Consider the following 12,811-nt stretch of genomic DNA (forward strand, 5'->3'; position numbering starts at 1 on the left):
ATGCTAGTTGAACTTTAAGGAAAGTGAAGTGACGTACACCTCAGAATACGAGGCACTGTTTAAAATTATTCTGTCCTGTTCTTCCTACTCACACCACCAGATTACTCACTTGTAGCCATGATACCTGGAGGACATGCTGGTATCCCGTGATCAACTGCCCATCTGAAAGCTCCTTCACCAACTAAAAAGCTAGGAGACACAGAAGAGGGAGTTTAAATAAAACCATATAACAAATCCCCCTTTTCTTGCAATTAGTATTTTCTCTTTGGTTTGGTCATTTTAAAACTGTACACTGTCTGCATTTCACAGAAGTGTCAGCTATAATTACAATTGGCACCCTTACTTGGTTTCATTAAAACACTACATAGCTCTGACATTAAGTTCACTATTGAATAAAAACATGTGCTATTAAATTTGAAACAAATTACCAAATTGCATCAGTTCTTAACTGCAGCTAAAACAGCATGAAGCCATCCAGGAGTCTTGTAACAACTGAATAAGATTCTGAAGACTAACAACACGGGGATGAAAGAAGTGAGAATGGCAAGTTAGAGTGAAGTTAGCCAATGCCACTGGAACATCAAGAATTACTTTGAGAGATATGACAAGCTAAAAATAAGCTTAATTTAGATTCAGAAATGAAAGTCTATCTCATGGCGTTTTATTAAGCATTTCCAAATGAGACAACTCCACTGAGTATTTAACATACTTGTAGAAAAAAGAAACAAATTTGAGAAGTCATTCTGTAGTCAGTACTGAGTATTTTACAGCAGTGAGACAGTATACACTGTTGTGACAGTGAATGGTGGCAAAAGATACAGATATGCAGCTTTTATGAAAAAAGAAATGCCTCAATTATTTATACCATTTCCCTTTAGATAAATTAATCTGATTCCCCAGAAAATTGAACGTGGTTGGAAATCACATGTCTTCAGAAAGTTGATGAAAAACAGCAACAGCAGCAGCAACAAAATAAAGAACAATTATTTCTAATCTCTACTTCCTATCTCCCTTTGGAAACAAGAATACCATAACTACACAATGGTTACAAGAAGAAAAGACTGAGGACACACAGCAATTTCAAAACGCTTTAGAGGAACACCTGATTTACAAAAGTGAGACTCAAAGTTATGTAAGCTGCACAGAAGTCTCTTGGGCCCCATAATACCATCAATCCCTAGAACAGTGCTGCTATAGAAAACTTGTTGGCATTACTCCTGTTGCAAGTTTTCTTGATAGCATTGTATCTGACACTTGCAGCTTTTAATATGTAGTATTTTGCAGCATTATTTTCCATCTTCCCTATGACATAACCACCATAAGAGATGTTTTCAGTCTTTGATTAAAGAAGTTTTTTAAAAATAAGCTTCTCTAGATAAGAATTTGAATTGTTAAACACATACTTCTTTCTACTGTTAGCACAGCTCCGGAGGAATATTTTTCATGCTGCAAGATACTGCAGAGCAAGTTACTGGGTACTTGGAAAATATCTCCTTTTAAATAAGGTAATTATCAAGAAACAACCTCTCACTCACAGTAGCATCCAAGAGAAACATAAGTTGTAGCCAAACTGCGGTAAATAGCAGTCTCCATTGATTAAAAAAAGTTTCCCATCAACTACACGCTCTCAAGAAGTGAACAAGTGTTTCCTGTCCAGTAAAGTAATTTACACAGAGCAAAAGTGTAGGTGGAAAAAAGGAGAATCACAGAACCCTTAGAGTTGGAAGGGACCTTTAAAGCTCATCTAGTCCAACTCCCCTGCAATGAATAGGGACACCACAGCTAGGCCAGGCTGCCCAGGGCCCAATCCAGCCTCGCCTTGAAAGTCACCAGGGATGGGGCATCAACCACATCTCCAGGCAGCCTGTTCCACTGCCTCACCACCCTCATTGTAAAAGACTTCTTCCTTATATCCAACCGAAACCTACCCTCTTGAAGCCATTTCCCCTTGTTCTGTCACCACAGACCATGCTGATGAGTCTGTCCCCTCCTCTCCTGTAGCTCCCCTTTAGATACTGAAAGGCCGTTCTCAGGTCACCTTGGAGCCTTCTCTTCTCCAGGCTGACCAGCCCCAACTCTCTCAGCCTGTCCTTGTAGGAGAGGTGTTCCATCTGTGGGATCATTTTTGGGGCCCTCCACTGGATGTGCTCCAGTACTACAATCAGATATTGTGGGTCTAATATATGATAGCTTAAATAGCACAAATCAGTCAGAAACCTTTCATTTTCCTGAAACCTCACGATTGCTTGTTTTACACTCAGAGATGTATAAATAGTCACAAGTATTCCGAGTACAAAAAGAAGCACCCCAGAATGTTGAAGATGCACCAACATTTAAGTAACGTGACTCTTATTCTGCTCACACTTGTGTCCATAATTCCCAGATTCATTTCCCTCATACCAGGTGGACACAAAATACTTTCCAGTTCTGATCCCAATGAATAGCTACATTAGAGAAGCAAACACTTGCTGATATCTCACTGAGGCCTCCTTTCACCACAGAAATCACCCACTCTTTTTTTTAAATTTTATTTTAATCATTCAATTTCAGATGTCTTGAAAATACAACATAATCACAAGAGAGTTAGAATAATAAAAAAATCAAGACCTCAGTAGTTGTTACCTGTACCACCTGTACCCTATCCTCCAAACTGATGGAGACATTTGGTAAGAGAATCCTATGGGACATACGGTGTGAACTCAGATCCACCAAGTAGCCAAGTATTTATAATCAGAACAAGATTAAGCAATCTTTGTATTACCCAAACAAGCAACACAAATAATTGTAACAGACACAGATGGTAGGATGGTGTGAGGGTGGGAACCAGCAGTCATGCACTAGGGAACTACTGCAGGCCCATGGGAAATGTCCATGTAACATGGAGAAGAACTGCAGCAGGCAAGAATGAACGGGTAATACTCACAGCTGGCATAAAAATAAAACTTAACAGCCAAGTTCATAAAACTTAAAACAACCAAGCTTGATTAGTTGGGGGAGAGGAAAAATCGAGAATAAATTCAGTGGGCTATACAAAGCAGCCAAAGCCCCACCAAGTCTCAAAAGCTTTTAGACCAGTTCAAAATACAATTTTCCAAAGGAAAAAACAATCAAAAAGATGAATGGCTTTGCTGCTCTGAAAGTTGGTTCTACACAAACGAGATAAAAGTTCATTTCATCCATCTGTAAGAAAGATGAGTACTCTGTAGTTGTTACAAGCTCAAAACACAAAGAAGTTGAAAAAGTTCTCCCCAACAAGAAGGTGGTGTTCAGATCTGCTTTCTAAATACAGGAAAAGCAGAGCAAATTAATTGAAAATAGAAAATTACTCTAAAAATGGCCCTTCTAAGCAAGTTTTCACAAGAACGTGGTTATCCTGATGCCTATTTGATGTAAAGAGCAGCCCTTAATATGGGCTGTATGAAGACAAGCTACACTGAGCTGAATAGAAGCAACAGTAGAAAGTTAGGTTTACTAAAGATGAAGGTGATCCTAAACATAACAAACTCATTTTGTAATGTTTATTCTAAAATGCAGCTATCACTCTGAAATCACTCTTACACAGAAGATACAGATCAGAGATAAAAATTGGTACAAGTCTTCAACCCTGGCACTTTCTTGACTATGCTCCTCCCTGCAAGTTACTCATATCCTGCAAGTTACACATATCCCATCTGTGGCACTACATGTGACGAGAATAAAATGATTGCAAAATGCTGCAGTAACCAAAGGGGGAGAACATGGGATTCTTTCTCGTAAAGATTAATATTAATACTGAAAAAAGGGACACTAACATGTACTTTGAAATCAATAGTATCAAGGAGTTCTAAAAAAGTAAGATGGTTAGGTCTATTTGTACCATCTTGCAATTCTTACATAGCTGAAGTATGAGCAAGCAGTTCTAAATAAGCTTTTCTGCCTTTAAGAAACATATGAAATAGAAGAAAACTTTAAAGCTGTTACTAGAAAGCAACTAATCCATTATTCTGGGACCAAAGACCACTCCCAATGATCCACCCAATACGTAACCAAGCAACTGTAATTGTGTTCTAAGTCATACAATGATCAAGAATGCCTTACAGGATAACATGTAACACTGAAGAGTTTGGTATTTTCTACTCCTTCATACAGAGGTAGAGAACATCCTGACAGCGTCAGTCTGAATAAACTGTGAGAGAAGGTTCCAGGACCTTAGAACAGCTTCAACAAATGCATGCTTATGTGTGGGAATTCTCTATGTTTGAATTTTAATTTGCACAGTAGGACTGTGTTTTAAACCAGAAGAGGAGATACTGTTCCAGAATAACCCACACTACAGAGCAATTCACAGTAAACTACATACATATAGCAATCAGGACACCTGGTGACTCCTTCCCAATGAACCTACCATCTCAGAATAAACTCGTTCACACTCACTAAAATTACTGAAAATCAGAGAAGTACCATTTTGAATTGTCCCTATACAAATGGGTGCTGAATGGTGGTAAGCAGGCCAAACTAACTGTCTCCAGCTGTTCTTTTAGCAGACAAGACTCTCCACAGTGCCACTGTCACTAATCTCACAGTCAGAGAATTTCTCTCACGTGGTCCCGTGCCAAACATTCTGGTGAGAAAACATTAAGCTAAGTTAGATGGTGCTACAGAAGCTGTCTATACCAACAGGTTTAATTAGCAAGATGGATTCTTAGGCTTTGCAGTTTCTTTAAAAGACTCCCCACCACAGTATTTGCCCATGAAAAAAAAGATGAAACTTCCACATCTTTACAAATAAAAATCAGTTATTAAAACCCTAACTCTTGGGAGGAATGACAATAATGCAGCTGTTTCTTGCTACTTGATGACATATTTTTTCAGCTTGCGCAGCAATGTATTTCACTCCCAGATCAAAAATATGTTACACCAAACCCTGCCAAAAAGGCAAGGCATGAAATTGTCAACAATCATCACCTACAATGAACATAAGATCCATTCCAAACTTGCGATGCCCTGAACATACAGGAGCATCTATTAAAGCATTACAGTGCTACAGATTGTTTCCAAGCTAGCTACCTTTTTTTCTACTAAGATACATGTTCCAAATTCAAAACAGAGAAGAAATGAAAATACATATAGGGTAAATAAGGCCCAAAACGTTGGCTCTGAAGTCAACAGTTCACTTCACACTTAGAGAGCTTTAACTCCCTTGTCTTATGAAGCGCCTGTTAGCCAAGACGGTGCTAAAACAGTGTTTGAAAGATTTTGTCTCGTCCTTTGAGATGAGGGGATACAGTTTATGTTTCATTCAGTTATTTTAAAAATAATAGCTACAAACATAAACTAGGTCATGAAGTTACAGAAAACACGCTAAAATAGGACACAACTATCCTAGGTGCTCTTCCCTGCCACAATTACAGACAAAAGTAAAACACAAATGCTTGCTTCTAGTTCTGGAACACGAATGAAAGGAAAGGAAGAGAAGGGGAGGGAAGTAGGGAAGGGAGGGAAGCAAACAGAACCAAAACCACAACAACCTCCTTTGACACCCTCTTTAATGTAACTGGATAAGCCCTAGCTTTTTCCAGATATCTGAAGAAATAAGCCACTGGCAGCAACTAATATTTAAGTTCATATCCCTTGGTAAACTTCTCTGAAAAAGAAGTTCTCACTAACTATGATTCCTCTTCCTTTAATAAAGAAAACAAAAATGCAAAATCTGCTTGTTGGTGTGTTGGTTTTGGGGTACTTTTTTCACTCTATGACCTACCTTTGCAGTATTATGGACACTGCAATAATTCTTTTCCTCAGTGTATAAACTGGAATACCAGACTATCCAGATGTAGACTGACTATGGGGACACTTCTACAGAAAGAAGTATGAACAGTAAAATTTCTAAATCAAATATACATATTTCAAACAACGTAAGTGCTGACTTAATACATCTGCAAATACTGCAATCTCTCAGCAAACAGCAGCAAATTTCCCCAATAGGTATAACTGCGGCAACGGCTTAAGTTCAAGCTTCCTGCTGGTTGATTTGAACTGCTAACAAAAATAAGATGCTTCCAAGATTAGTCAGTTCCAACACAGTTCTTGGACACTTGGACACTTTCCAAATCTGATACAACAATATTTAAAGTTCTTATGCATTTAACAGTTTCCTCTTTCAAACTTACATCAGTCTCAATAAAGCACATTTTCAGTGTTGTCATACATGCTAACAAGTTTATATTTAAAATAGTTTTTAACTAAACACTGCGTATTTCCACAATTTAGTTTCAAAATAAAGGCACAAAGCCAGTTTAGTTTATGTATTTATTTTAATTTTGCTGCATTTAGAGATTTTTCAAAACGATATAACAAAAACTTAAGGATTCACACAGAATCACAGAATTGCAGGGTTGGAAGGGAACTCAAGAGATCCTCAAGTCCAACCCTCCTGCTAAAGCAGGTACCCTCCAACAGGTCGCACAGGAGGCATCCAGCCATGCCTTGAATATCTCCACAGATGGAGACTCCACAACCTCTCTGGGCAACCATTCCAGTGCTCTGCCACCCTTATTACAAACAAGTTCTTCTGCATGTTTGTACGGAACTTCCCGTGTCCAAGTTTTAGGTCACTGCTCCTTGTCCTATCGCCATATACTGCCAAGAAGAACCTGACCTCATCCATCTGCATCCTTCCTCCCTTTAGATATTTATTAACATTAATCATTCATTCGGCATGACATAACTTTAGAAGCAGTCAGCTTGACACAAAACCCCACAAGGTGATATCTCTATCTATCCACAACAGTTCTACTCACAGCTGCATCGAAGGCACACTGAGTTTCAAGATCTGAGAAGAAAACGTTGCTTCTTTTCAAAAGGATGTAATGTAAAACAGCACAAACCTCCGTTGGATAAGACAAAGCCTTCAAATATTGCATGCAGTACAGATATAAGACTAAAGTAAAGTCAAGCAGAACAAAGCAATTACCAAGGTGGAATTCTGCCAGCAGAGAGTTTTCCTTTCTGCCCTTCACACAACAATCTATTTGCAACTGAAACTGGATTCTTGATTCCTGAAAAATCAGCAAAAAACGGGAACAAACCATTAAAATATTTTCCACGCAGTACTGTGGGGTTCATTTTGGCAATGGAAGTCAGCTTCCTTTCATTTCCAGTGCTTCAGTAATTCAGTAAGAGACACATTGCGATGCTATTTTTCAGCTTAATAACGTTAAATCAGTTGTTCCTTCTCGTGGCCTATCAGTGGTAGCAAGACTTTCTAATCAACATTTGGTTTTGTTTTTTAAAGAAAGAAGGGTATTGAAATATTAGGAGTGACTCCCTACCACAGAAATCTCAGAATTAAAGCAGTGGTGTTCTACAGACCAAAGATGTTTTATGAGTATTAATTTTTCAAGATGGAAAAAGCTTTGTTTGGATCTATCTGGCCAGAACAGGGATTATAGGATTCAGGCTTAGCTTTTTCTCACTCCCTCATTTCCTCCTTCTCCATGGTTGGAAGGATACATTTCGTAACAAGTAAGCCTTGAAACACTTAATTTTACTATTTATTTTAGATCTATATCTACATGAGGAAGTTATTAACACAGTTTAGAACTATCCTAGGATAAAGAACAAAGGTTGAAACGTTTTCAGAAAAGCTATTCAATAGTATTCCAGAGTAACAGTTAAGGCTCTCAAGTACTTATGACAGAAGTTCAAGGATCCCTGCTTTGGACTGTTTTGTACTGAAAGGTAAAGCTTGGCAAAAGAAAAAAAAAAAAAGAAAGGCACATTAATTCTCAGATTAAATAAGTGCTATATGCATGCTCATGTAGCCTTGTAATAGTTTAACAAATTAGAAATCCAAATGTTATTGATCCCATGAGAGGATTATAATGAAAAAAACTATACTACAGAGGAATTTTATGTCGGGGCAAACAGCTTGACAGATCAGAAGCTGCAAGAATAAAAAGCAGCCCTAGTTTAGAGGCTGTGCACCTTTGTAACACTGCAAAGGAAACCTTAGTTCTTCAGTACTTCAATTTGACCAATTAAGCTAAGAGATTCTATGACTGAATTATGTAACAGTAAATTCTTCAAGGAGCCTGGTAACAAAAACAAATACTGTCATCTGAATGCTTGTATTTTATATATATGCATCTTACTATAAGCTTACAATTCTTCAAAGCCCTCTGAGAAAACTCACACCCCCTGAGTGAATGAATTCTTCATCATGCAAATTCATCATTCTGCAAAGGACTACCAGTGAACTAAAACAGTGCACTGCAACATCACTAAGCAGTATTTCAGGACGGGAGGATGCCTCCCTCTCCCTTTTGTTTGTTTACAGAGGGAAGAATTCATGAAGTGGGGCTACAATGGCATTCCCTCCAAAAACTTCACAAAAAAGAACAAAATTAGTCTTTGCACTTCAATCAGTAGCTAGCTTTATAACACATAGTTAACATACCGCTCAGTGCGCCAACTGCTCCAAAATTCAATGACTTCCCATCCATTATGCTGGCATCACATTCTATCTCACCCAGAAGGTTTAAGTTAGAACCCATTCCTGCATTTGTAAAAGGAGAATCCTGAAAATATAAACAAAGCACCGTGAGGCCACAATCAGATCAAATTTTATCAAAACCTCTGCATAATTAATATGATGACAGTGATGTGTTACAGTGTACATTCTTGCTGCAGTACTTTAAATATGCCACAGCAACATCAGAAAAGAGCAATTTGCTATGTTTATTTTAAATTACTACGATGGAAACCTTCTGTGTGATACATCTCAAGAGTAATAATGTGCTAATATAAATCACAATCACACAATGATTTCAGATAATCACTTATTTGTAAGTAAAAGCCTTACAAAACGAGCAAATATCTCTTCCACAGAGACCACAGTTTACCTCTGACACTCTCAAGTATGACACAGGAGCAAACAGAACCGTATGTTTTGTTAAAATCATAAGCCTATGATTACAGCCTTGCACACAGAATCACCAAGGTTGGAAAAGACCTTCAAGATCATCCAGTCCAGCCATCCACCTATCACCAATAGCTCTCACTAAGCCACTTCCCTCAACACAAAATCCAAACATTCCTTGAACTCCATCACCTCCCTGGGCAGCTCATTCCAGCACCTGACCACTCTTTCAGACAAGTAGTATTTCCTAACATCCAGCCTGAATCTCCCCTGGCACAGCTTGAAGCCATTCCCTCTAGTCCTATCACCAGTTACGCTGGAGAAGAGGCTGACTCCCAGCTCACTACAACCTCCCTTCACATATTACAGAGAGCAATGAGGTCTCCCCTGAGCCTCCTCTACTCCAGACTGAACAGTCCCAGCTCCTTCAGCCACTCCTCATAAGGCCTGTGCTCCAGACCCCTCACTGGCTTTGTCGCCCTTCTCTGAACCCACTCCAGGGCCTCGATGTCTTTGTTGCAGTGAGGGGAAATGAGATGAACAAGGCTTCACTGTGCAAAATTTCTATTTAAACACTAACATAAGCACCATCGTTACCATGGTACGAAGGTTTTTCAAACAACAAATCATACTTCCCATAGAGTACCAAGCAACTTTTAGTAAGTGCCTAGTTAAAAAGTAAGCCACCTTTTATTAGCTCTGCCTGTAGCTCTTACTGATCCAAGTTTCTCAAATAAGAAGTGCTGCATGTTGGATTTAACATTACACCTTTGTGCAGACGCGTGCTGCCCACGTGCCAAGATGCCGACCTTGGAAAGGTGGCAGACCACAAAGCAGCAGCAGGTTTAGCCGACTGCTAACTCCAGACTACAGCAGTTACACCATCACTTAGGTATCTCAAGCTTACAACCTAAAACTGTAGTAAGGAGACGATACAAAGCATCAAGACATGGAACAAGAATTTCATTTTCAAATGCGAGTTCATCTCATAAAAACTCTTAAGCGCTACTGAGGATATCGTTTTCAACTCAGAACCCTTCTTCCTTCAAGATGTATTTTAAAATGTTCTGGCAGCAATACAGGCGTACTAAAGCTGTGGTTAATGGGGAAAGCTTGAAAAAGTTGCTCAATACGAATAATCCAGAATTACATCTAGACAAATAGTTAAACTGCTCTGTTTTTGACATGCATTAAAGAGCATCCCATCCATCTTTGATACAGTTTTGGTCAAGGTTTATTTGCAACTTCTAAAAGGATTTCAAAGCCTACTGGCATTTCTTTCTACACACTGTTATTATAAAATTCTTCTGTGGGAATTCAGTAACAAGAAGTAACAGTCTACTAGGGTGAGTCAGGTCTCTTTTAATCAAACCAGTTAAAATGTTTTTCAAGAACACTTTTGTCGTAATCTACCGTTAGTCACTCTGCTGCAAAACATCAAACAGCAAAGTCTTTAACTAGAATTAACAACTTCCAGTTCAACATTCATTTGAAGTTCATCTATGGTGACTGCCTTACTACAACAATGCTGCTGCCCTTGTGCTTTCAGCTTCAAATGCATACACTTGGGATTAAGATTCCATATTTTGAAATCTTATTTACTCTAAAATTAATATTAAAAAAACAACAAACGAGAGACAAATTATCTCATTGCAAATTTTGCTTTCCATTCCTTTGACTGAGACATAACAAAAAATGCAAATAGAGCAACTTTATGAGCAAGGATACCCAAACTCAAAATGCGATAACCACTTTCCATAATCACATCGATCCCCAATTTAAATGATACTCACAAAGAATGTTCCACAGAAGACAGATGGAAGAGCCAAGCAATGAACACACAGTATGAATAAACTTAGGCTGCACTAAGAGAAAGTTGAAAATTTTCATCTACAACAAACTTTGTTCTTGCTTCCAATACCTGAACATTAGAACCTCTGAAGTGCTCCGCACTCAAAGAAAAGCTTGAAACTGCACATTGTTCCTCTAGCCAGCTGTAAATTCAATCAGCATGTGGTTCTGTTGTAAACTGCAGCTTTTAAAAGAAAAGAAATATCTGCCCAAATCCCTTTATGTTTCGAGAGGAATTCAGACTTCATATGGTGGCAGACAGCAAAAGCATAAAAACAAACGGTTCTGGGATCGTGAATACAGCTCTGAGATCAAGCAGACAGTGTAAATGATGAGCCTTATGAAGCACCTTGTCCAGAACTATTTGATTATCAAAAGCTGAAAGAAGAAACATGTTCATTTATTTCTCTGCATTGACAGAGTTCACAAACTAGAAAACATAACTGCTTTTATTCAACTTACGAAATACAGCTGATGCTCATGCAAACCAGCACCATTATTTTAACAGTATTCTGGGTCAGGCATTCAAGTTGCTTTGCACAAGTAATCTACTTTTTGCTCTAACAACTATTAGCATTAATTATACCTTCATCTATTCCCTATTTCACTTGAGATTCATAAAGTCCAACAAAGAAAGGCTGCTCACTCTACATTTGGAGCCTGCAAAAATAAAACAAAAAACAGACAGCATACCGCAAGTAAACTGTCAGCTTGCTCATAAAAGATCAAGAGCAAGTCTTGCGCCTCTCTAAGTCTTTGAAGTGATGCCTCTTGGATTAGATGAAATTCTGTGTAATAGGAGTTGTGTAATTGAGCGGAACTGAGGGAAAAAAATCATCTTTTTCAGTATTTCCATGAAAAGATGCGTGTGTCTTTCAAAGGCTACAGAGTTTTGGAATATAGCATTAAAAATTCTAACAAAATGTAAAAGTGATTAAATATTTCAGATAAATTCACTGTACTGTGTTCTATATCAACCAAATACCACCTAGGACAATTATAAAAACAGACGGTAGAATGATGGCAGGCATCACCAGAATAGCAGGCAAGACTGAAAAGGAGAAAAAGTTTGCCGATCAGATTAATTCTCTAAATATGCTTTAATTTCATCTTACAGCCATAACATCATACAGATGTCACTTCAGAATATTTCAATATACTACAGCAAAAGAAGGTTCTCTCGGGGGAAAGCAAAACCAGAAAATAATTTACCCTAGGCACAGCTGAAAGGAGACGTACAGCTGTTCAGCCAAGTTTCTTAAAATGTGTTTTCTTTTATGTAGCTCAGGAATATGATAAAAACTACAGCACAAAAGAGAAAATGTTTTCCACAGAGGTGGGAGCCTCATCACAAAAGAATCTTGCAGAACAAGAGCAGATTCTGTTAGCTTATTCATGTATGCGATTTATAAGATTGATTTTCATGAGCAAGTCGAAAGCCTATGGGTGACATTTAAAGCCTGAGGCAGCAAAGGGAGCCCTGCTACAGGCCACCCGATCAAGTGGAGCCTGTCAGTGAGGCCTTATACCTCCAGATACAGAAGGCGTTGCGATTGCAAGCACTCATCCTGCTGGGGGCCTTAATCACCCAGACATCCGCTGGAAAAGTAGCAGGGTGAGCTGTAGGCAATCCAAGAGGCTCCTGAAATGCATTGAGGATAACTTCCTGAGTCAAGTAAAAGAAGTTCTCACCAGAGGGGATGCAGTACTGGACCTGTTGCTCACCGATGCAAGTGAACTGACTCACACATCAGGATTGGAGGCTGGTAGTAACCATGCTATGGTTGAGTTCATGCTCCAGAGTGAAAATTAGGACATTATATTCTAGTAAAGTTGACTTCCAGCTCTTCAGAAAGTGGGTCAACAAAACACCATGGGAAACTGTTCTCATGGGCAAAGATGTGTAGGAAAGCTGGCAGATTTTTAAGGAAGCTTTCCTCAGTGCGCAGGAGCTCTCCATCCCCAGGTGCAGCAAGTCAGGAAAGGAAGGCAGGAGATTGGCATGGCTGAACCAGGACCTGCTGGTCAAACTGGTGAGCAAGAAGAAAACATACAAGCAGT

General features: G+C 38.8%; 1 protein-coding gene across 10 annotated transcripts in view; it reads right to left on the reverse strand.

Annotated features, from left to right (window-relative positions):
• Positions 1–12,811, reverse strand: part of TASP1 (taspase 1) — a 105,850-nt gene that overhangs the window by 55,164 nt on the left and 37,875 nt on the right. For 6 of the 10 annotated variants that reach the window (XM_052687363.1, XM_052687353.1, XM_052687415.1 and 3 more), the window contains exons 5-7: positions 8,438–8,558; positions 6,953–7,037; positions 110–189 (exon numbers count right to left, since the gene is read on the reverse strand). In XM_052687363.1, coding sequence (XP_052543323.1) covers positions 110–189; positions 6,953–7,037; positions 8,438–8,558 — 286 coding nt within the window. The remainder of the gene's footprint in view (positions 1–109; positions 190–6,952; positions 7,038–8,437; positions 8,559–12,811) is intronic. The other 4 variants (XM_052687394.1, XM_052687404.1, XM_052687374.1 and 1 more) reach the window with 3 other exon arrangements.

The sequence above is a fragment of the Tympanuchus pallidicinctus genome, unplaced genomic scaffold, assembly GCF_026119805.1.
Source record: "Tympanuchus pallidicinctus isolate F22 unplaced genomic scaffold, pur_lepc_1.0 scaffold1, whole genome shotgun sequence".
Classification (NCBI taxonomy): Eukaryota; Metazoa; Chordata; class Aves; order Galliformes; family Phasianidae; genus Tympanuchus; species Tympanuchus pallidicinctus.